This window comes from Halichoerus grypus, chromosome 8, assembly GCF_964656455.1.
Source record: "Halichoerus grypus chromosome 8, mHalGry1.hap1.1, whole genome shotgun sequence".
Lineage (NCBI taxonomy): Eukaryota > Metazoa > Chordata > Mammalia > Carnivora > Phocidae > Halichoerus > Halichoerus grypus.
The window spans coordinates 62126466-62152313 of NC_135719.1; the positions used below are offsets into that span (position 1 = coordinate 62126466).

General features: G+C 34.8%; 1 protein-coding gene across 3 annotated transcripts in view; it reads left to right on the forward strand.

Moving 5' to 3' along the window:
• TRPM7 (transient receptor potential cation channel subfamily M member 7) overlaps positions 1-25848 on the forward strand; it is a 117325-nt gene that overhangs the window by 86705 nt on the left and 4772 nt on the right. The window contains exons 26-38 of one of the 3 annotated variants that reach the window (XM_078079348.1): positions 353-1068; positions 2826-2896; positions 5957-6053; positions 8679-8749; positions 11269-11303; positions 13168-13193; positions 15341-15391; positions 15472-15537; positions 16318-16601; positions 16737-16819; positions 16984-17189; positions 21061-21112; positions 21218-21324. In XM_078079348.1, coding sequence (XP_077935474.1) covers positions 353-1068; positions 2826-2896; positions 5957-6053; positions 8679-8749; positions 11269-11303; positions 13168-13193; positions 15341-15391; positions 15472-15537; positions 16318-16601; positions 16737-16819; positions 16984-17189; positions 21061-21112; positions 21218-21324 — 1865 coding nt within the window. The other 2 variants (XM_078079349.1, XM_078079350.1) reach the window with 2 other exon arrangements.

Here is a 25848-nt window from a genome sequence, read left to right on the forward strand (position 1 = left end):
ATGGCTTTGCTACATTCTGGAAGCAGATAGTATAGTTATAATAATGGTAATGGTAGTTCTCTGTATATGTAGCTTTATATACATTTTTGTGTGTGTTACTTTGATGAGGGAAAATTGTAATAATAAAAACGTTTTTTGAAATCTTGATTTTTATTATAATAGAATCAGCACCGGACCCTTCTTAAACATTAGGTGTGTCTTTTATAAATAAATAATCATTTTATTTTATAGCTTAGCTTGTTTGAGTGCATGTAAAATTTCTTTTTTACCATTGTCATTTATTGAGATTACAAAAAGAATCTCTAAAACATTAATTTTTAACATTTTTAAAAAGCCTGTGTTTCCCCTACAGGGTGGAGCAGATGTGCATTCAAATTAAAGAAGTTGGAGATCGCGTCAACTATATAAAAAGATCATTACAGTCATTAGATTCTCAAATTGGCCATTTGCAAGATCTTTCAGCCCTGACTGTAGATACATTAAAAACGCTCACTGCCCAGAAAGCTTCGGAAGCTAGCAAAGTTCACAATGAAATCACACGAGAATTGAGCATTTCCAAACATTTGGCTCAAAACCTTATTGACGATGTCCCTGTAAGACCTTCTGTGTGGAAAAAGCACAGTGTTGTAAATACACTTAGCTCCTCTCTTCCTCAAGGTGGTCTTGAAAGTACTAATCCTTTTCTTTGTAATATTTTTATGAAAGATGAAAAAGATCCCCAGTGTAACATATTTGGTCAGGATTTTCCTGTAATACCCCAGAGAAAAGAATTCAGTTTCCCAGAGGCTGGTTCCTCTTGTGGTGCCTTATTCCCAAGTGCTGTTTCTCCTCCAGAACTGCGACAGAGAATACATGGGGCAGAAATGTTAAAAATGTTCAGTAAAAATAAAAAACTAGGCAGTTCTTCTAATAGCATACCACACCTGTCATCCCCACCAACCAAATTTTTTGTTAGTACACCTTCCCAGCCAAGTTGTAAAAACCGCTTAGAAACTGTAACCAAAGATCAAGAAATTGTTTGCTCTAAAGCTGCAGAAGGAGATAATGTAGAATTTGGAGCATTTATAGGTAAGTTTGGCAAAGTAATATTTGTATATCAGTATAATTTTTTTATTAAATTATCATCTTAGAAATAAAACAAATAATAAAATCATGCACTTATGTGATAAGTGGGCTTCGTTTCATAGAATATAGTTCTAAAATTTTTTAAAGGATTCGAGTGGGGGAAATAGGTTGAATTGAGCTATAATAGTTCTATTGGCACATACCTCTTTGGTGAATTTACTATAGTAAGTTTGTATATAAAACTTATTTGGGCTCTTCCTTTTGATTTTGAGAATCTTCTATTGAATTTGGTTAACTTGTTGAAAGAACCTGAGTGATTCATAAATACTAGATACTTGGTGAATAATAGAAAGGTACAGGGGAGGCTAGATAGAAAAAACTGGAAAAGAGCAGTGTCTTCTAAATTGGGTGACCATATAATTTTTCATCTCAACCAGTACCCTTTTGATAGTGAAAGGATACACTAATAATTACAATTAGGCTAACAGGGAAAGCCAGGACTCACTATACCCAGAGGAGAGCATTTCAGAAAGGAATGATTCATTCTTATACTTCAGATAGCTAAAATAAAATAAGGATTGAAAATATATTTATTTTGGCAATGATAACAAATTAACGGCCTTGGTGGAATCTGCTTCAGTGAAGTGGTTGAGGGAGAACCCAGATTATATCGAAATAAAGTGTGAATGGGAGGAGGGAATGTAAAGAGTAGGACTTGGAGGGCAACTATAAAGGTCACTATGAAGGTAGAAAGAAAGAAATAACTTATACTGTGGTTTGGAGCTAAGGTTTTTTTATTTGTTTTGTTTTTAATGATGGGGGAGACCTAAGCATATTTTAATGTTGACAGTGTGCCATATGGAAGGAAAAGGTGAAGAGAGAATACTTCATAGAGCTAGCTAGGTCTCTAGTATTTGGGAGAATATAGTGTTCTAACAGTCTTCCTGTTACATTAGTAAAGATTAAAGTATTTAACAAAGAGTTCTTAGAAAACAACTTGGGTTGTTTGTGGGCATGACCAGAGTGTTCTGAGGCCCTCTGTCTCTTCAGGTTTGAATTTTTCCATCAGGTGGCTTCCTAACCTTTGTCTTAACACTTGTTTGAGCCTTCCCAGCTTAGAAATTTACCTAGTCATGGAACATATATGGAGATTGGTCAGAGAATATGGTTATGTCCATGTAATCTCCACATTGAGGCCAACCCTGTAAGTTACCTAGGTACTGCGTATATGATCTCTACTGCTAGGCTATGTGCAGGTCACTGTGAATTTATAGAGACAACTTTTCCTGCATAAAATCTATCCCAGTTTATTTTTTAAAAGTACATTTTAGTCTGTATGTTAGTATATTGCCACTGGGATGGATATGTATAGATACCTACATATTTATCTCTGCATATGATTTGTGTGTTCGTGTGTGTGTAGTGGATATATTATATATGTGTTATATATGTAATTTTATATTTTATGAATAGTAAAAGTAATTGCTTCCCTTTTTTCTTTTTAAATTTCAAGCAATTCATATCACATGTTGGATTCTTTGAGGAGGCCTTTGGCTTTCGCTGTTACTGTAAAACCAACTATTAATCTTCTCTAGCTTCTTGACAGATTTTTTTGTATATATCAAAAGATCTACAGGAAACTTCAGAGCCATCAAAACTACTTTAAAAACAACATAAATCACTTGTTTATGTAGACTTTAGGCAATGACATTATTTTGATAAAAAATAAATATTTTTTGTTACAATTTTTTCTCTTTAAGGACACAGAGATAGCATAGATTATTTGCAGAAGTTTAAAGAAACATCAAACAAAATAAAAGAAATAATATCCGTAAGTAAATCCTTATAACAGCACAATTCAATCTTATTTTGCTATTTGGGGGTTTAGTTCAAAATAGAATTAAACATTTCAATAAAAATGCAGTTTTAGCAGAGACCATCATCAACATGATTATCCCAAATATTTAAAGCTATACACCATTTAAAAAGAAGAAACAGGGCACCTGGGTGGCTCAGTTTAAGCATCTGCCTTCAGCTCAGGTCATGATCCCTGAGTCCTGGGATCGAGTCCCACATCGGGCTCTCTGCTCAGCAGGGAGTCGGCTTCTCCCTCTCACTCTCCCTTTGTGCCCCCCACCTTGCTCTCTCTCTCTCTCAAATAAATAAAGAAAATCCTTAGAAAAATATATATGAAAAAAATCTGCAGTTAGCTTGCATTTTTTTAATTGATGAAAATTAAAAAAAACACCTATTTAACATTTCTCTTTTTAAAAATGTTTCTCCCTATACATTTCCCCTTGACTAAATACTGAGCTGAACTCTTTCCCAGGCCCAAAAGTTTATTAGAACATAACCCTGTCTGTCAAGGAACCTGTAGCCAAGCAGTAAAAAGCTGAATATGCCAGTAACTACAATATAATGTGCAGGTGTAAGATATTCAATAAATGTTTGTTAAATAAATTTTTAAATGTATAGAACAATGAATGAAAAGTATTTCTTAACTGTTGCTCTCGTAAATACCCATAATGATAGTCTTAATATGAGGGAAAGGAACCAGTAAGGAAACTTTTTTTTTTTTTTTTTTTAGGTTGTATGTCTTGTTTTATCTTTGAGTTTCTTACAAGGAGGGAGAGCTGACTGGGAATTATAATTTAAAAAGCAAGAAGACATAGATGGAGTGAAATTGAGCATTTAGATGATAAGGATAAAAAGTATAGCTTTTTGCAGATAGGAAGAGTGACAAAAGAAGTCGTCGCACAGATGTTTTGAGTTGGAAAGAAAGAATGCTAAAACTCTTCTCTAACTTACCATTTAAGAATCTGTGTGTTTCATTGTATATAAATTATGCAAAACAGTTTTAAAATTAAAGGGGATAAAAAATAATCTGGGGAGTTGTTCATACTCTTAAGGCATTTGTTTTTCTAGTAAGGCTGGTGGAAAGCACGGTGGAGTACATGAGAAAGAGAAGGTTTAAGGTAACCATTGTGTGAAGTTATTAAGGAGTCAAGAGAAAACCAAGAATATGATTTCTCACCTATAGAGTTGAAATAGCATGAATTTTTTACTAGCCATATCAGCATTTGAATTTTAGCCAGGAAAACTGAAGGCTGGGAATAGATATGGGGAAAGTAAATCTTTGGAGTGATTCTGACTTCAGAGGATTGGCATGACACTACAGTAAAAGATTAGAACTGCTAACTAATTGGAAATCTTAGAGTTGTCAAACTCAGAAGTTAGAACCTCAAATTCACCATCTTCTTCTTGCTCAGCAGACCTATTTCTCCTTCTGTATTTCCAGCCTCTGTCAGCATTCTAGTTTACCAGGGCAAAACTGCACTCCTACTTCTCTCTCCCATTTAACAACCAAGTCTAACTCATTTTGCTTCTTAAATATTTTTTTAGTATCTCTGCTTCTCTCAGTCCTCAGTAACAATTACAGTTACCCTGACTTTGGCTGTCATTTTCTAATATGTATTTCATTGAACTTTTAAAATGTCTCAAGTGTCACAATGGCAGTTTAAAGAATTGTATCAGCACATTCTTGTGGCATCATTTTGCTATAATGAAGCACTTGATATACATAGGAAGTCATTTAGGATAAATGGACATTCCTTAATGGGAAAGGGTATACGTCAAGGTTTCCCCACAGATTTTGCCTTTTAAAAATGAACCTATTAAATGAACTTAAAGCCAGGACTATGCTAAAAATTTTCAAGTGGGCAGGTAACTTCCTGGTAAAAGTAAGAAGAAATTACAAGTTTCTGTGAGTAGGCAGAAAACTGGTGGCTGTGTTTTGAATTAAACAGTTTTGAGTAATTTACTTGGAGAAAAAGAACTTCCCAGAAAAATGCACATATACAAAATTTTATCTATTAAGGTATGTGGAGTTTTACAAATACCTTGAAGCCCATCATCAATCCTGCACTGGAATTTCTGTCATAGATGGTTCTAATAAAACTGATGTGTCATTGCATCAAAGAATATATATCAAGGAAAGCACTTAAATAAAACAAATAAGAAATAGCTAAAACTGGTTCTAAAAGAAAACTAAAATCAGAAAGGAAATTGGAGTTGCATTGTGACTACAGATAAAAGGTTAGCACTCTCACTTGGGTATATCAGTCAGCTGTATATGAAGAGTGCAGAGCATCAAAGGTAGAAAAGCTTCATTTTCTTGAGATATAAACTAAATTTACTTAATAAAAGTAATAGCTTATTGTAGTAACAGTTTAAAACTCATTGTTTCTGAGAGGTGGTAGAGGTTTGGGAATATTTTAAAGTTGCATAATAGTGTGTGACCTGTTTATAGTTGAAAAGAGAAAATAATGTGAATGTACTGGATTGTCCCCACATTAGTTTAATGCAGTTTGTTAGATCATCTGGGAAAATGTTTAGATAAAAAGAAGAAAGGAAGGGAGAACTAGACTTTGTTATACAAACAGCTTATATAATCAGTAAGAAAGCTACCCAGATATCCCTTCTTCCCCATAAAAACCACTTCTCCACCCTCCAAACTCTTAACAATCTGTCAGTGTTAGTATAAAATAGCTTTTTGTTTTTTAGGTGAATTGATGAATGTTTTATTATTTATTTATTATTTTCCCCACAGTTTTTCATATTTTCCCTCAATTTTTATAAAGTTGTATCACTATGAAAAAGGATTCATTCAGATGGATTTGTGAACAATGGATTTATGAACAAGCAAGTAGGATATTTTGATGCAGTTTTTTTAGATTGTCATTGAAGAAAATTTATAACCTGTAATGTACTCTTTGGTGTCCAGGTAGATTAAAGCATATTGAACTAAATAGAGAGACTTTTATACTACTTAGAACAATTATTTGAAATTTAGTTTAATTGTTTTTAAATTGTGTATTTGTACAATATGCAGAATGATGTTCCTTCTGAAAACACTTGGAAACATTTGAGTTCTCATGCTGGATTTACTGAATGTCGCAAAACTTCTGTTCCTCTTCAGTCAGAACAAGGTAATTTTTGACTACGTGAATTATGTTACCAAACATGCTTATTTAAGCTTTAAATGTATTTTATGTATGCCACACACCTGAACAGTGAATGTTTCAAGAGTCGGAAAATGACGATTCTGGTCCATCGTTGCTTTAAGCTTGAATAAAACACATAATCCTAATTTTTTTTTTTTTAACAAATTGTTTAGTATCTAAAGATGAAATATAAAGCCTTGATTTTTACGAATCCGCTGATTTTAACTTTTACAAGTAAATCTGTGTTTGAATCTATATAGTCATTTAGTCAACATATTTTTCTAATTTAACTTTTAAAAATAGCTAATACTTTTATTTGGTTCAGAATTGAAATACAAACACATACAAGCAGTTTGAAAATAAGTCTCTCTCTCATTCCAGCCCCACATGTAACCACTTATTTTTGTTTATCCTCTAGAGTTTCACATCGTATATGTCAGTAGTCTTTTCTTCCTCTCATTTTTACACAGAAAGTAACCTACCTACATGTTGTTCTACACTTTTAATTTTTCACTGGAGAATTAAAAGGCCTGGGGATGTTTTCGTATCATGCTTTTTTACGAGTCAAAGTTACATATGAGTACAAATTTATTATTATTCAGCTATTCATTAGTGTGCATATAACCTTTATAAGGTTCCTTAAGAAAAACATCACGACCATGTCCACCTGACCATCATTTCCCCTTTCATTCTCTTTTGGTATAGAACAGTATCAAGTTGGATATATTCCAGGAGTGCAAGTTGGTTTAACATTAACATAAAAAATAAAATTGATAAGGGGTGCCTGGCTGGCTCAGTCATTAGAGCATATGACTCTTGATCTTGGGGTTGTGAGTTCAAGCCCCATGTTGGGTGTAGAGCGCACTTAAAAAAAAAAAAAAAATATATATATATATAACATATGTATGTATAATTGATGCAGGATAGTAACAGATTAGAGGAGAAAAATCATTTGATCATTTCAGTAGCTGCAGAAAAGGCATTTGATGAAATTCTGCATCCATTCATGATTAAAACTCCTAGCAAAGTTAGAATGAAGTTTCCTTAATCTGAATTAAGGGTATCTGCAAAAAGTTATCACAAGTATCATATTTCATAATGATATATTGAAAGCCAGATGGGGAATCAAGGCAGGGATTCTGGCTGTTATCATTTCTATGTAACATTCTAGCCGGAAAAATAAAAGTAAGAAAAAGAAATGGTAGAAAGATTAGGAGGGAAGAAATAAAACTCATTTTCAGTAACATGGATGTTATTTCTAAAGTTAACATGCTTCTACTTTTGCATTCTCATATTTCAGTTTTAGACATCCTCATATTTCAGTATTGACCTTCCATTAAAGAAGGCAAGGATTGAACTCATTGAACTCTTCCCTTCCCTCTCTCTGTTCCCCAAACAAGTGCGCGCACACACACACATCACATGTGCACACACTACACACACATTTACTCTTTCCCACCAATATAGTCCAGTTGTAATTTTGGCTAGATCAACACTAGATTCTCTGCTATTTAACTACATTTTTTCAAGATACTCCGATACATAATGCATTCTGTCAGTTTCATTATCTTGAAAAAGTTTTGCCCAGACTCTTCTAATGTACTTCAATCTGGCGTTTTGGCCTCTACACTTGGAATACAAATTTTGTTCTAAGATTCTACATCACCATTCATTCTGAGGTTTTTCTTTATTGTATCATAAATGTGAATTCTAAGTTACTTTAGAATGTAACATCCTGACTTTTTAAAATAGGCTTAATTCTACAATTTATTTAGGATTAAAAAAACCGAGATATGATAAAGATGGCATCTTAAATCACAGGAGGAAAGATGAACTATTTTTTCCATTACTGTTAAAATGATGTATGTATAAGATTATTAATTGCAGGGGACGCCTGGGTGGCTCAGATGGTTAAGCATCTGCCTTTGGCTCAGGTCATGATCCCAGGGTCCTGGGATCGAGCCCCACATCGGGCTCTGTGCTCAGCAGGGAGCCTGCTTCTCCCTCTCCCGCTGCCTGCCTGTCTGCCTACTTGTGATCTCTCTCTCTCTGTCAAATAAATAAATAAAATCTTAAAAAAAAAAAATGTTTAAGATTATTAATTGCAGTGTTGTAATGGCAGGAGATTGAAATCATACCAAATGTCCATCTGTAGGAGTTTGGTTATTATTCTGTACAGTTACTGTATACCCATAGTATGAAGTTCAATATAGCATCAAAATAGAATAGAGACGTTTTCTGTGTACCAATAATGGAAAGATCTCCAAGCTTAAAGTTTAAAAACTTAACAACAAAAAACCCCCCAAATATATAATATATATTATCCTACCATATATATTCATGGTAGGATATATAAGAAATTTGGGAATAGGAAGAGTAAGACTTTTTCCTTCATATTCTTTTATTTCTTACTGCCTTTTTACAAAAATAAATTGAATATTTGTCAAGAGACCTCTGGGCCTCATGTAACTCTTATCTTCAGCAGTGTTAGGGAGAGGATAAATTACCTTATGGAAGTTTACACTATGTATAGAAACACTTTGTGTTTGGTTAGTTGATAGCAAAAAAAATTTTTTGTTGTATCACTTATGCTTTAAATTTTTCTTTAAGTGGAAAGTAGCAGTAGAAGGCCATCTACAGAAGAAACTCATGAAGTAGATTCCAAAGCAGCTTTACTACCGGTTTGTACATTTCAATTAAACAAATGCGTATTTTAAAATACGTATTTATTTAGGTATATATGTGTGTATTTTTTTTAATAATTTTATGTTTTTCATCATGATAAATGTAGTCTTTAATCCCCACCCCCTATTTATCCCAAACCATCTTCCCTCTTCCCAAACCATCAGTTATTCTCTATAGTTAAAAGTCTTGGTTTGTCTCTCTCTGTTTTGTTTTTGTTTTTTTCCTTTGCTCATTTTGTTTCTTAATTCCACATATGAGTAATCATATGGTATGTGTCTTTCTCTAACTTATGTCACTTAGTATTATACTCTGCAGCTCTATCCATGTTGTTGCAAATGGCAAGGTTTTATTCTTTTTTATGGCTAAATAATATTCCGTTATATATATATACCATATCTTCTTTATCTGTTCATCTATCACTGGACACTGGGCAGCTTCCATTGTTTGGGTATTATAAATAATGCTGCAGTAAACATAGGAGTGCATATATTCCTTGAATTAGTGTTTTGTATTTTTGGCTAAATATCCAGTAGTGCAGTTACCACATGACAGGGTAGTTCTGTTTTTAACTTTCTGAGGAACCTCCATACTGTCTTCCACAGTGTCTGTGTCAGTTTACATTCCCACCAGCAGTGCAAGAGAGTTCTTTTTTCTCCACATTTTCGCCAACACTTGTTTCTTAAGTTTTTGATTTTTGGCCATGCTGACAGATGTGAGGTAATACCTCATTATAGTTTTGATTTGCATTTCCCTGGTGATGAGTGATGTTGAGCATCTTTTCATGTGTCTGTTGGCCATCTGTATGTCTTTGGAGAAATGTCTGTTCATGTCTTCTGCCCATTGTGATTGGATTATTTGTTTGGGGGTATTGAGTTGTATAAGTTCCATACATATTTTGGATACTAACCCTTTGTTAGTTATGTCATTTGCAAATATATTCTCCCATTTCATAGGTTGCCTTATAGTTTTGTTGATTGTTTCCTTTGCTGTGCAGAAACTTTTTGATGTAGTCCCAATAGTTTATCTTTGCTTTTATTTCCCTTGCCTCAGGAGATATATCTAGAAAAATGTTGCTAGGCCAGTGTGTCAGAGAGATTATGGTCTATGCAATAGTTAGAAAATTTTAAAGAAAAGTTTGTGCAAAAGAAAGGCAGGAGTCTCTGTACTGAAATTAATTATATGAAGTCATTTCCAGCCAATTAAGGTTAATACTTGATTTTTACAAACACTTTTTAAAAGCATACTCTGGCAAGCAAGACAAGTAGCTTGGGAAAAAGCAGAAGAATTGCTCCTTTATAGTCAGTCAAGTACAGAAATCACTACTCTTAATTATCCTGGATCATCAAGAACATACTAACTTCCATTCTGCTATAAGGAGATGGTATTATTGAAAATCACGTTATTAAAAAGATTATTTCAATGAGGAAAAGGGGTTAATGAACACAGTTTCATAGTAGCAGTTCCTCCTTTCTGGAAGGACCCATCCCGAACCTAAGCAGCATAGTTTTGCCATAAATAAAGTTCCATTGAAGATGACCCGACAATGCCAAATTACAAAACTTCTGGGATTCAAGTTACATAAACAATATTAAGCCTCTGATAACTTAAGATAATAGAATTATTGGTTACAGATTTAAAATAAGTATGATTAAAGTGATTAAAACCAGGGGCGCCTGGGTGGCTCAGTTGGTTAAGCGACTGCCTTCGGCTCAGGTCATGATCCTGGAGTCCCTGGATCGAGTCCCACATCGGGCTCCCTGCTCGGCAGGGAGTCTGCTTCTCCCTCTGACCCTCCCCCCTCTCATGTGCTTGCTCTCTCTCATTCTCTCTCTCTCAAATAAATAAATAAATAAATCTTTAAAAAAAAAAAAAAAAAAAAAATGATTAAAACCAAAAAGAGAAGGTGTTACAAATATGGAAAAAAAAGAAAAGATACTGTTCAAAAAGTCCTGGAAAATTAGAAAAAAAATCTAGAATAAAAAAGAACTCATTGGGGGTTATGATAACATAGATCAAGCACTGCTAAATTACTAACTTGGATCAGAACGTAATTACATAGTTAAAATTAGATGAAAAAAACTGCAGAATAAAAATAATACACACATATACAGAAAAGGGCTTCAATGAAATATGCCTAAATGTTTTTCGTAATTTGTTGACAGTGCACATGATTTTAATTTTACTCTTTATACTTTGTTGTGTTTTTCTTTTGATGATGGGCACATATTATTTAAGAATATAAAATTGTCATCAGAAAAAAAGAAACTAGCTAGACTGTAATTATGTTGTAGGAAATAACAATCATGAAATTCTTTATTCTGACCTTGTGGAGTGGTCTTAAGGTAATTATATCCATTTATTATTTTATTTGTTCAGTTGTATGAAACAAGGACTTCACATTAATTTTTCAGCCCTTCGTTCTTAAAACATACTGTATGAAACAAAATAGGGCTAAACAGTTATGCTTCGTCTAGAGATTTTTTTAACTTTTGGTTTGTGTTTGTTTTGACTAAAGGATTGGTTACAAGATAGACCATCAAACAGAGACATGTAAGTAAGCCTCTTCTCGTCGTTAATCTGAAAAGTATCATAGTTATTGGATGTTGTCTTTTTTCTGTTCTTTTTACCATTTCTTAAATACTCCTTTATATATGGATGATGATTATTTATTCTGTGCCTCTTGTCTTTACATAGAAGAGATTAGGGAACTCATTTTTTATGAGTTAATGTATACCTTTTAAGTTGTTATTTTATATAGTTATACTATTATTATAGCCATACTATAATTACTATCTACTAAAATCTTCCTTATGATTATGATTTTATTTAGTCCTATTTCCAGCTTGCTGTTGAATAAATTTATTCAAAGGTCTAGTTTGACACTTTAGTTTTGCGCTTGGCTAACTTCTGTGCCCATTGTAATCAACAAGCCTCACATCTGCTTTTGGAAAGATAATTAGAGCAGTAATTACGCAGTATACATTAGAAAGTCTGCATACAGGGAGAGCCACTACAAAGCTGATGTGATAATTCAGAACCAAAAGTAGAAACAAAAGGCATTCTGACAGGTGATCATCCCCAGAAAGTAAAAATTTTTAGTACAGATTAAACATAAAGAAGAATCAAAGATAAACTATGTGTTTCCAGCCTGAGAATTAGTATTTAGGATTCTAAAGAACATTAAAAAAAAAAAGTCCTCATGTTTTGACGCCCATTTGATACTGGAAGCATGGTAGAGTTACTTTCAGATATTCCTACTTGAGAAGGAAATTATTATGTATTTCACAGTGTTCCCTATTTTCTTCTGTCCCCCAGAAATATATGTGAATATATAGAGAAGAAAATAAACCAGGTGCCAAAGGGATTGCAGTATTCAAGTTCTTTGGATATTCTGGGCCTGTATGGCATTCGGAAGACCAATCTATAGTCAGATCTCTTCAGAGTATACTGTCTTTTATAACCAAAACCATAGGGTGTGAATACAGAATAGGTACTTGAAGTTGATGTTAACTCAGCTAACAAAAGAACGTCTCATAGAATGTTGAGCCATAGAAATACCCAGAAAGGTGGAGTTGGTTAGCACTCTTTGGGTACTGAGAAAAGAGTAGTTTATTAGCAGCAAAGGGATGAGGCTGGGGTCAAAAATACTTCCTATACTAAAATATTTATATTAAGGTGAAAATCAATAGGAAACATCAGGATCAGATCGAAGGTAAGAGCTAGAAAGAGACTGCAAAAGTTCTCTACTTGAGAGGTCCTTTCTGAATCTGGTCTTTTTTAGTCCTGAGCAAGGCCAAAGCTAAGCTTCTAACCCATTCTGTTTGATTCTCACTGCATTCTCCTTTCTACTATACCTGATTTGCACTGGAATCCATGGAATTAATAGAACTTCCACTTGGTACCAATATATGTTGTTATAAATAAATATGTTCGACATTGGAAAAAATTTTTTCAGCATTATAAATTGAGCTTTGCCAAATGACATTTATTTCCTGTTCTCTCAGTTTTTTACCCATCAATTCTGTTGAAGTATTTTTAGAATTCTGCAGTTATTTCAAGGCATTCTTAAAGTATAGTAAGAATTAATCTCCATGAATAGATAAGTCATGGAATATTTTACTCTATTAGTACTAGAACCTTCAATTTGGCAGCAAACTACTAATAATATTTATGTAAGCATAAATTGGAGGTACAAGTTGTTGATAAAGTGTATGTATATTGACATTCATATCCATGTATGCATTTGGCATTGGCCTAAGGGAAATGGCATATATCCAAACGAAAGTGAGTCTGAATCTCAAAATTACTTTAATAGTGTTCTATTAAATAATCGTAATAACTTTACAAAATAAAAAAGTATGTGGTAGCCAAAACAAAAGTTGTGTCACAACTTAGATTTTTTGGTTTTCTTTAGGCCATCTGAAGAAGGAACATTAAATGGTGAGTCCATGTGGTAGATTTAATGTGAAAAAATGAGGATTACATACGATCTTTTATAGCAAATACCACATTATCCTAGCTAAGAAACTTTAGGCTGCATGTTTGAAAGAGCCAAGGTAGTAACAATTTCTTCCCTCAGCTAGTTTCTCTTCAGTATAGCAGCTTCACAAATACATGAACTCACCATGTAAATGATATCATGTCTTTACTGTCACCCCACCCCCCGTCATCCCTGTGACCTAGCCTGCTCTTTCCTTTATAGTCCCTGTTTTAGTGAATGATACTCTTTCAGTCAGGTCAAACCTGAGAAGGAGTTATTCTTGACTCCCTTGACCTTGCACTCACAAAGTCCTGTTGTATTTACCTCTTAAATATCTCTAGAATCCATCGTCCACTGTACATCCTGCTTCTGCTTTCCGTTTACCCCTTCATCATTTTTTAAACCTTTTACTGAAGTGTATAACATGCATACAAAAAAAGTAGAGATAAGCCTCCACCTCAGTGAATTCTCACTAGGTAACTCATACCAATGTAATCAGCACCCAGATCACAAAACAGCTCCTCATGTCCTCTTGTTGTAACCTCTCCCCCTAAATAACACAGTGTATTAGTTTTGTCTGTGTATATGGAATCATAAAGTATATACTTTTTGTCTGGCTTTTCCTCCTAACATATGTTTATGAGATTCATCAATATTTTTGTGTACAGTGGTAGTTGGTGCATTCTCATTACTACACAGTATTTCCTTGTGTGAATATATTGAGTTTATCCATTCTGTTATTTGATGGGCATTTCAGTAGCTTCCACTGTATGATTATTATGAATAGTATTGTTATGAGCATTCTTGTTCATGTTGTTGGTAAACATGTATTTTCTGTTGGGCATGTACCTAGGAATGGACTTCTGGGTGGTAGGGTATGTGTATATTCACATTTAGTAGTTATTGCCACGTAGGTTTTTTAGAGTTGTGCCTGTTAGCCTCCCTTCCATTCTGTCTACTATTCTGCCACCAGACTGATTCTCTTCTGCTTTACATTTTCCCCTCCGTCATTCCTTTCTTAGCGTGGCATATTTGGTTCCTAACAATTTGGCATTCCCTGATTCTGTAACTTTACCTCCTATAGGCATGCCTGTACCCTTGCTCATTAATTTGCAGTCTTGGTTGCATATCCAAGTTCTTGTGGAGAATCACTTAATGCTGACACATAGCTACAGAATTAGAGTATTTTGGAATGAGATCTGGGTAGGTGCACATTGAAAAAGCCCCACAGGTGATTCTGATTTGTATTTATTATAAATTTATATATTATATAATATTTATATATAAAATTAGTATTGAAAACTGCTGTTCTAGTCATACTAAACAACTTGCAGTTTCTCAAGTATAGCATGTGCTTTAACGATTCCATGCCTTTGCAGATGTTGCCCTGACCACACCACTGCCTTCCAAACTACACTCTTTTCGCCCTTCTCTTTTCTGAGACATTCTTCAACCTTTCTTCAAGCAGGAGGCATTTGGTACCCCTCCTCTATAGTCCTGTTAGCATATATACATCATGTATACATGTGTATATTTTATACTTACTACATGTATTAAAACTGATTTCCTTCTCTTGCAAGACAATAAGTTCTTTTTCATTCATATTCTATAAACTTAACACATAGCAGATTCAATTTATTCGCCATTCTTATTATTATAGTTAAAAAGTGAAAGTCCTCAAATACATTTAAATATGGAGCAGGGTTTTTTTTGGGTATGTTTCACATTCCAGAGTTCATCTTCTTATGGTCAGTCCACTAAAATGGTTACTTGGCTACAAGGCCCCACCTCCTAAAGGTTGAAAACTAAAAGATATTTTTCTTTTTGAGCATGGGAGTATAGGAAGAATACAGTTCATGACAGGAGAGTGTCAAATGTGTACTTTTTTTCCCTTTCAGGTATCTGAGTGCACAGTTAGGACTAATCTGGCATAATGAAAAAGAGTAATATAGCAAACACATGATGAATATATTTTATTACTTGTTTTTTCTGTTTTGGTGAAGAGAGCTTACATGAAGGAACTTAGGATGATTATACGAGAATAAGCAAAAATTTATGCCACATTAGTACTTTTAAAAGTGTTTCATTTGTTTATTTGCCATTTTAGGTCTCGCTTCCCCATTTAAACCAGTTATGGATACAAATTACTACTACTCAGGTCAGTACTATTTAAAATAAAATCTTAACAATATTTTGAGCTTTTAGAGATTTCATTATTTTTCTCTCATTTTTGTGCAGCTGTGGAAAGAAATAATTTGATGAGATTATCCCAGAGCATTCCATTTACACCTGTGCCTCCAAGAGGTAAATCCAAAAAGTAAAGAAATGAAGGGGAAAATAAACCTTTTATTAATATTGTGATTTTTTTTTTTTTTTGAAGATTTTATTTATTTATTTGACAAAGAGACACAGCGAGAGAGGGAGCACAAGCAGGGGGCGTGGGAGAGGGAGAAGCAGGCTTCCCGCTGAGCAGAGAGCCTGATGTGGAGCTCAATCCTAGGACCCTGGGATCATGACCTGAGTCAAAGGCAGACGCTTAACGACTGAGCCACCCAGGCGACCCAATATTGTGATTTTTAACTATTGTATAGAACATAGGTGGTGACAGAAAGAAGGGTCACATTAAGTGTCAATTTCATATAAATTTTAATTAGCAGGAGTCAGGTATGTTTTAAATAGAAGGAATCATCAGAAGTATTAGATTTCTCTATTTCTGGCATATCCAGAAGTAATAGTGTATTCTAATTCAGAAAGTGTCTTAATCCATTGTTTAGTAAAGAAAGCATAGATAAATTGACATCACAGGGTTTGTGGAACAGTTGCTTTCTTAAAGTTTTTCTTGAAAATGTTCATAATTTCAAAAAAGCTTATCATTACTAAATACACATGAATTTAGAGATATTAGTAGATTCTTGATTTCTGAGCATTTGCTGCCCTTAAACTTCCTTTATAAAATTACAACTTTATCCAATTCATTTTCTGTTCCTTACGTAATCTTAACAAAAGATACCTGCTAATTTTTAGTCTACTTTATCATTTTAAGAGTCATAATTTGACCTCAGAATGTGTCCATTCATCCTGCAGGTGAGCCTGTCACAGTGTATCGCTTGGAAGAGAGTTCACCCAGTATACTGAATAACAGCATGTCTTCATGGTCACAGCTCGGCCTCTGTGCCAAAATAGAGTTTTTAAGTAAAGAGGAGATGGGAGGCGGTTTACGGAGAGCTGTCAAAGTACAGTGTACCTGGTCAGAACATGATATCCTCAAATCAGGTCATCTTTATATTATCAAATCTTTTCTTCCTGAGGTGGTTAACACATGGTCAAGTATTTATAAAGAAGATACAGTTCTGCATCTCTGTCTCAGAGTAAGTGCTAGTGAATGCTAAACAGTGGAACATTACTTGAGGTTCATGTTTTCACTTCTAAAGTATGTTAAACCAAATAAGAACTTAGTTTCAGTGTTAACAGGGTTTTTTTGTGTTTTTATTGTTGTTCTATAGGAAATTCAACAACAGAGAGCAGCACAGAAGCTCACATTTGCCTTCAACCAAATGAAACCCAAATCCATACCATATTCTCCAAGGTAAATCTTGAAATTTTTCTTGAGATCTTTTGGTTTTATGTGGACAGCATTCTCTTTTGACCTTCATTGTTAATGCTGAATATTTAATTATTTACCCATTTTAAAGCTCAATTAGAATTTTATTAACAAAACTGCTAGTAATATCTATAACTATTTTTCATAAGGTTCCTTGAAGTTTTCCTGCTGTATTGCCATTCAGCAGGACAGTGGTTTGCTGTGGAAGAATGTATGACTGGAGAATTTAGAAAATACAACAATAATAACGGTGATGAGATTATTCCAACTAATACACTGGAAGAGATCATGCTAGCCTTTAGCCACTGGACTTATGAATATACAAGAGGGGAGTTACTGGTACTTGATTTACAAGGTAAATTTATTAAAGTATTGCTAAAGTGAAATTGTAAGTAGATTCTTACCTAGTCATATTTTATGAATGGTATACAGAAATCCGCTAACTTACAGATAGGTAAAACCGTGGGTCAGTAGAAGCTGTTAAAAAAGCAAGTAACAGCCATAGCATATAGCCATCAGGGCCCTGAATAGTGGGATCTTGCTATCTTAATTGTTATTTAGGTAATACAGATATTTTAATAAGCAAAAACACATGCAATCCATTATTCTACTCTTAGATGTGTTTTGTTTTGTTTTTAAGATTTCATTTATTTATTTGGCAGCACAAGCAGGGGGAACGGCAGGAGAGGGAGAAACAGGCTCCCCCCTGACCAGAGAGCCCGATGCGGGGCTCAATCCCAGGATCCCTGGGATCATGATCTGAGCCAAAGGCAGATGCTTAACTGACTGAGCCACCTAGGCGCCCTTGTAGTCTCAGTCTTTTAAAATTATAAAGACTTTTTTGAAATAGTAACAAGTATTTCTGTTGTTCCTGGTGTTTATATTATCTATTATTGTGAACCAAACTTCCTAAATATTTAGTGGATTAAAACAGCCATTTTATTTGCTTACAGTTCTTTGGTTCAGGAATTTAGATGGGACATAGTGGGGATGGCTCATCTCTGCTGTCCCCTCAGAGGGTGTGAATGGCTGGAGAGTAAGCGTGGACAGCTTGCTGGAGGCAATTGTCTGAGGTTTCTGTTCACTGACATTTGAATCCCTCAGTTCACCGCGCGATCTCTCCACATGGCTAATTAACAGGGGGCTTTCTCATAGCATGGTAGTTTCAGGTAGTTACACTTTTACATATCAGCTAGCTTCCTCCAGAGAGAAAGCAGTAACTCTTAGGTCTAGGTCCAGAACTGGCCCAGATCTCTTCCTCCACATTTTACGATCAAGGCAGATAATAAGGACAGCCCCAGATTCAAGAGGTAGGGAATGGATTCTGTACTTCGTGAGTAGAGTAGCATGTATACAAAGAAGGAAAAACTGATCATAACCATTTTTGTAGACAGACTGTCATACAGGTAAAAGGGGGAAGAAAAGGAAATTGTGGCTTGGATGAAGGCAAATTTGCTTAGAGTAATGTCTGGGTCAAAGGAAGGTAAAATTGAGCAAGTTGCCAACTCTTCCTGAGTGGTACTTTCACATTATAGCGTCCATAATTTTTTTCCCTAAAGAGCAGCCTTAGTTTCAGTGTCAACACAGACCAGATTTCATAATCACATAAAGACGATTATTTAGAATGTTTATCACTTGATGACTTTTTTTTGTTATATACATAGTCACAGATATCAAGGATTGTGCTTTTTAATGGCATTGATTCAAGCTCAAGAAAGAAAATCTGTGTAAAAATAACTATCCTTTATTCAGTAGTTCATCATTTTATATAAATGATTTAGTGGTGTATATATAGTGACAACAGTATATTATTAGATGGGTCAATCCAGTTAAGTAAAAAGGATCTTAAAGTTTATTCTTAAATAAGTATCATCTAACTGTCTTCAAACATGCATAGGAGGTAAAGCCAAACTGATTTTGTCTGAACTGTTAATTTAAAAGATGGGAGTTAGTGTCCCTGGCTGGCTCATTTAGTAGGGTTTGCGACTCTTTTTTTTTTTTTTTTTTTAAGATTTTATTTATTTGAGAGAGAGAGAGAGAGTACAAGCGGGGGAGGGGCAGAAGGAGAGGGAAGCAGACTCCCTGCTGAGCAGGGAGCCTGACACAGACCTCCATCCCAGGACTCTGAGATCATGACCTGAGCTGAAGGCGGACACTTAACCAACTTAGCCACCCAGGCACCCTAGGACTTGGCAACTCTTGATCTCAGCATCGTGAGTGCAAGCCCCCCATTGAGAGTAAAGCTTACTTTAATTAATAATTAATTAATTAAATAAAATAAAATAAAAGGTGGGAGTTCTTTTTAATAAGCTAAGTAGTTGTGATGTTCTTTACATCATTAATATGTTCCTGGAGCCATTTTTCATAGGAATATTTGACACAATTACTACAGACAAGTTAAACAATATAGAAATACATAAGGAACAGTTTTCCCATCTTTACTGTTTCTCTACCTCTATGAAGACAAATACACAAATAGAGGTGCTTTTTTTTTTTTTAAAGAGAGAGCACAAGTTGGGAGAAGCAGAGGGAGAAAGAGGATCTTCAGCAGGCTCCATCCCCAGTGTGGAGCCCAACTCGGGGCTCAGTCTCACGACGCTGAGATCATGACCTGAGCTGAAATCCAGAGTTGGATGCTTAACCAACTGAGCTACCCCTTTCTTCCTCATTTTTAATCATTTTGTTTTGTGTTGTGATTTTCCTCCAACTGGGATGATGCCATATAAGCACTTGTTTTTTTTCTAACAGTATATCATGATTTACTCTTTTTTTTCTTTTTTGCTACTACAAACAGTGCTGCAACAAACACACTCATGTACTGCTACTTTTATTTCCATGATGTAGATTCTTGAATTGGCTTAGTAAGAAGAGATGAGTGCAATTTTTAAAAAAGATTTTATTTATTTTTGAGAGAGAGCATGAGCAGGGGGCAGGGTGGGGGACAGAGGGAGAAGCAGACTCCCCGCTGAGCAGGGAGCCCAATGCAGGATTCAATCCCAGGACTCTGAGATCATGACCTGAGCTGAAAGCAGACGTTTAACCAACTGAGCCATCCAGGTGCCCCTAGATGAGTGCAATTTTAATAGCTATTGCTGAGTTACTTTTCTAAAAGGTTACAGGAATTCATACGTAACACTGTATGTGAGTGCCCGTTTCTCCAAAGACTCCAGTACTGAATTTTTTTTTTTTTTAAGGATTTATTTATTTATTTTAGAGAGAGAGCAGAGGGGAGGGGCAGTGGGAGAAGGAGAAAGAGTCAAGCAGACTCTGCACTGAGCACGGAGCCAACAGGGGCATGGGGCTCGATCTCACAATCCTGAGATCAGGACCTGAGCAGAAACCAAGAGTCGGATGCTTAACTGACTGTGCTACCCAGGTGCCCCTCCAGTACTGAATATTCTTAATCTTTGCCAATCTGTTGAGTAGTAGGTCGGTAGGTATTCTTTCTTTATGTGAATAAATAGATTAAGAGAGACTGAAAATATTTAACCACGCTTTTAATACCTCTGGTGAAGGATGAAGGTAAAGGAAGATGTTTACAATCTTACTCTTTATGTAACCTGAATCTTTTGCAAGAAGTATATTCATGTGTTAGTGTATGAGTTTTAAAAATCCAAAACACTTTTAAAATGACCTATAAATTATGCTTTCATGTACCTAATTGTTCTTTGCTTAACTAAGTTGAAAAGGGGGGAGGGGCACCTGGGTGTCTCAGTTGGTTAAGCATCCAACTCTTGATTTCGGCTCAGGTCATGAGATCGAGCCCCGCATCCAGCTCTGCGCTCAGTGGGGAGTCTGCTTGAGGATTCTCTCTCCCTCTCCCCCTCCCTCTGCTTGCACTTGCTTGCTCTCTCGCTCTCTCTCAAATAAATAAATAAATCTTAAAAGGGGGGGATCATGTAGACCTTATACGTAAGGAGATGTTTATTTGCAACTCTCTCCCTGTTGCATCACAAGCAAGTGCCATCGGGAGTTCACCTGCCTATCTACCAACTCTGACAATTAACTCTGTTCCTGGTGTAGGAGCTCTGTTTGTCTTTGATGCAGTGTTAAGGTCGTAAGTCAGGTTATGAAATAACAAGAGAGAAAAACTACAGTCTTGAATAATTTAACATCATATAATATAGGTTGATGATGCTATAGAATCTCTCATGACTTTTTATTATGCAAATGTCAATGTTTATATCAATCATATAAATTGTCTTTTTTTATATATACATATCAAGGTGTGGGTGAAAATTTGACTGACCCATCTGTTATTAAAGCAGAAGAAAAGAGGTAATAAATTTTAATAATTTCATTAAGATATTTTATAATTTCAAATTCTACGTTTCTGTTTGCATAAAATGCCTCTTTTTTTTTTTTAAACTACCAATTCCATAGATCCTGTGATATGGTTTTTGGCCCAGCAAATCTAGGTGAAGATGCAATAAAAAACTTCAGAGCAAAACATCACTGTAATTCTTGTTGTAGAAAGCTTAAACTTCCAGGTAAACATTTTCTTAACCAGTATAATGTATAAATTTTTAGGAAATTTGGTTACTACAATACTTCATAAGACCGAGGGCACAGATACACATTATTTTACAAATGGATCTATGCTTTCTTTAATTACTTACAAAAATACAAAGTTCATTGATTTAATACATATTTATTATGTGTCTGTTGGATGCCAAGAATTGTGCTAGATGTTGACAATATAGTAGTGAACAAATGCCTTCCATGGAATTTAGTCAAGTCTTGAATACTGACAGGATTAACAGGGAGTTATAGGACTGTATACATGCCAAATAGAAGAAATAGAACAGGTAAGCAAATCACTTAACACAAACTTAAGAGGTTGGGGAATGCTACCTGGGGAACTGACAGATTGCCTAAAATTGAAGGTTAAGTAGATTTACAAGGTAGCCTGGCAGAGTTGGGGAAAGAGTATTCCATGAAGCAGGAATAGATATATTCTCTCAGGATTGTAATTTCATTGTTATATTTAAAGAATTATAAATTATGATTGAATCTAAGTTGTAGCACAAACCAGTGGTTCTCACCCTTTGGTGTGCATCAGCATCCCCTGTGGAACTTTTTAAAAATTACAGGTCCTTGGGACTCACCCTTGAGCTGTATTTTTTAAAGTCCCTGTCATTATGACCAATAATGCAATAGTTAGAACCAAACTGCATGGCTCCATAAAATACCTACATTATAGAGGCGTAGTTTTTGTTTGCTTGTTTGTTTGAGGATTAGATGAGTTGGTATTTGTGAAGTACTTAGAACAGTGCCAGGCATATAGTAAGCATTTTTTAACTTTTTAATTGTTCATTGTGAGTATATAGAAATACCATTAATTTTTATGTTTGTTTTTTGTTGTTGTTGTTGTTTATTGACCTTGTATCCTGCAACCTTTCTAAACTCACTTAATTTTGGAGTTGTTTTTGTTTTGTTTTGTAAACTCCCTGAAATATTCTGTGTGGATAGTAGTTATATTACTTCCTTTCCAACCTGTATACCTTCTATTTCTTTTTTTTTCTTTCTTTTTTTTTTTTTAAGATTTTATTTGTCAGAGAGTACAAGCAGAGGGAGCAGAAGGCAGAGGGAGAAGCAGGTTCCGCACTGAGCAGGGAGCCTGATGCAGGACTCCATCTCAGGACCCTGAGATCATGACCTGAGGCAAAGGCAGACGCTTAACCGACTGAGCCACCCAGGCGGCCCTTGTTATTTCTTTTACTTGACTCTTTGCACTGGCAAGGAATTCCAGTACAATGTTGAATAGGAATAGCGAAAGTAGAATCTGCTTTGTTCCCAATCTTAAAGGGAAAGTGTTCAGTCCTCCACCATTAACATGATGTTAGCTTGTAAGGGTTTTGTAGATGCACTTTATTAGGTTGAGAACATTTTCTTCTACTTGTTTCTTGAAAATGCTTATCCTGAATGGGTGTGTAATTTTGTCAGATTTTTTCGGCATCTATTTATATGGTCATTTGTTTTTTCTTCTTTAATAGGTTAATATTAGATTGTATTACATTGATTTTTGAAATGTTGAACCAGTTATACATTCAGGACAAATTACTTTTTTATGTATTGTTGGACTCTGCTCATATTTTGTTGAGGCTTTTTGCATCTGAGTTCATAAATAATATTGGTCTGTGTTTGTTTTTCCTTGTATTGTCTTTCTTTTCTTTTGGTATCACGATAATATTGACCTTAAAAATAAGTTAAAAATTTTCACACCTCTTCTGTTTTGGGGAGTAGCTTGTATAGAATTGATACTCTCCCCATCTTAAATGTTTGCTAGAATTGTCTAGTGAAACCATCTCAGTCTGAAGTTCTTTGTCAGATTGTTTTAAATAAGTTTAATTTTTTAAGTAGCTATAGGACTCTTGGGGTTATCCATTTTTTTTTAGTGAGTTTTAGTTGTGTCTTTCAAGGAATTGGTTTGTTTAAATTGTCAAATTTATGGGCATAGGATTATTTATATACTAATCTTATTTATTTTTTATTAACATATAATGTATTATTTGTTTCAGGGGTACAGGTCTGTGATTCATCAGTCTTACACAATAGACAGCGCTCACCACAACACATACCTTCCCCAGTGTTCATCACCCAGCCACCCCATCCTTTCACCCCCCTCCACTCCAGCAACCCTCAGTTTGTTTCCTGAGATTTTTTTTTTTCTTTTTTTTTTTTAGTTTTTAGTTTTTAGTTTGTTTCCTGAGATTTGAGTCTCTTATAGTTTGTCTCCTTCTCTGGTTTCATCTTGTTTCATTTTTTCCTCTCTTCCCCTATGATCCTCTGCCTTGTTTCTCAAATTCCACATATTAGTGAGATCATATGATAATTATCTTTTCTCTGATTGCATAATACCCTCTAATTCCATCCAAGTCATTGCAAATGATAAGATTTCCCCTTTTTTGGGTGCCTGGGTGGCTCAGTTGGTTAAGCGACTGCCTTCTGCTCAGGTCATGATCCTGGAGTCCCTGGATCGAGTCCCGCATCGGGCTCCCTGCTCAGCGGGGAGCCTGCTTCTCCCTCTGACCCTCCCCCCTCTCATGTGCTCTCTCTCTCTCATTTTCTCTGTCTCAAATAAATAAATAAAATCTTTAAAAGAAAAAAAAAGATTTCCCCTTTTTTGATGGCTACATAATATTCCATTGTGTATATATACCACATCTTCTTTATCCATTCATCTGTTGATGGACATCTGGGCTCTTTCCGATGTTTGGCTATTATGGACATTGCTGCTATAAATATTGGGTTGCACGTGCCCCTTCGGATTACTACATTTGTATCTTTGGGAGATTTGAGACCTTTTCTAACAAAACATTTACTGCTATAAATTTCTCTTTAAGAATTACACTGACTGCATCCCATAAATTTTGGTATATTTTACTTTTGGTTTTATTTTATTTAAAATATTTCTTATTTTTCTTGACCTTTTTATTTTATTTCTCTTTGACCTGGGGATTATTTAGAAGTGTCTTTCTTAGTTCTCAAATATATGTAAATTTTCCAAATATCTTTCTGTTGTTGATTTTTTTTAATTTAATTCCATTATAAGAGAGCATACTTTGTATGATTTCAATTTTAAAAGTTTTTTTAACCTTAAAAGGATATAGTTTCCTCTGTGAATATTGCATATGCACTTGAAGAGAATATTACAATGTTGGATGGAGTATTCTATAAATGCTAATTAAGGAATGTTTTTTGATAATGTTGTTCAGGTTTTTTATATCCTTGATGTTTTGTCTCCTTGTTCTATTGATTACTTAGAAAGGAGGTCTTGCGGATTTGTCTGTGTTGCCTTTCAGTTCTATCAGTTTTTTATTTTTTATTTTTTTAAGATTTTATTTGTTTGACAGAGGCACAGCGAGAGAGGGAACACAAGCAGGGGGAGTGGGAGAGGGAGAAGCAGGCTTCGCATGGAGCAGGGAGCCCGATGTAGGGCTTGATCCCAGGATCCTGGGATCACGACCTGAGCCGAAGGCAGACGCTTAACGACTGAGCCACCCAGGCGTCCCTATCAGTTTTTTTCTTAATGTGTTTTGAAGTTTTGTCCTTAGGTACATACACATTTACAGTTGTATGTCTTCTTGGTGAATTGATTCTTTTTATCATTATAGAATGCCATGGTAATTTTCCTTGTTCTGAGAAGTCTACTTTGTCTGATATTAACATACCTTGTCTGATATTAACATAACACAGCTAGTTTTTGATAAATGGTTTTATCAGATATCTTTTCCCATTCTTTTAACTTAGACACGTTAATTGTATTTAAAGTGGGTTTCTTTAAAAAAAAAAAAAGTGGGATCCAAGCATATAGTTGGATCTTAGGTTTAATTTGGGTTTTTTTTGTTTTTTTTTTTGTTTGCTTTTAACTTAACAGTTTCCATTTTTAACTGGTGTTTCAGACTTTTTACATTTAATGTAATTATTGATGTGGTTAGATTTAGATCTTGTTTTATTGTTTTCTGATTGACACTTCTGATTTGGTTTTTTTGTTTGTTTCCACCCCCCTTTTCTGTTTCAGTATTCTATTTTACCTCTATGTTTAGTTTTTTAGTGGTTGCTCTTAGTTTTTCTTATCAAGAATATGTGTGTTTTCTTTCGTTCTTGAAGGATATTTTTACTGGTTCTAGAATTTTAGGTTGATACTCTTCTTTCAGGGCTTAGAAAGTGTTCTGTCTCTGGCCTCTGTTACCTCTGATGAAAATTCCACAGTCATTTGAATTGTTCTTCCCCTATATGTGATGTGTCATTATAATCTTACAGCTCCTTTCAAAATTTGGATTTTTAGCAGTTTGATTCTGAAATGTCTGGTTATAGCTTTCTCTGAGTTTATCTTGGTTCAGGTTTACTTAGCTTCTTGAATTTGCAAATTTATGATTTTTATCAAATTTGGGGAGTTTTTAGCTGTTCTTCAAATATTTGTTCTACATCAATTTCTTTTCATCTCTTTCTGGAGCTCCCATAATAGGAATATTAGACTTTTTGATATTGTTTCCCAGGGACTTGAGTCT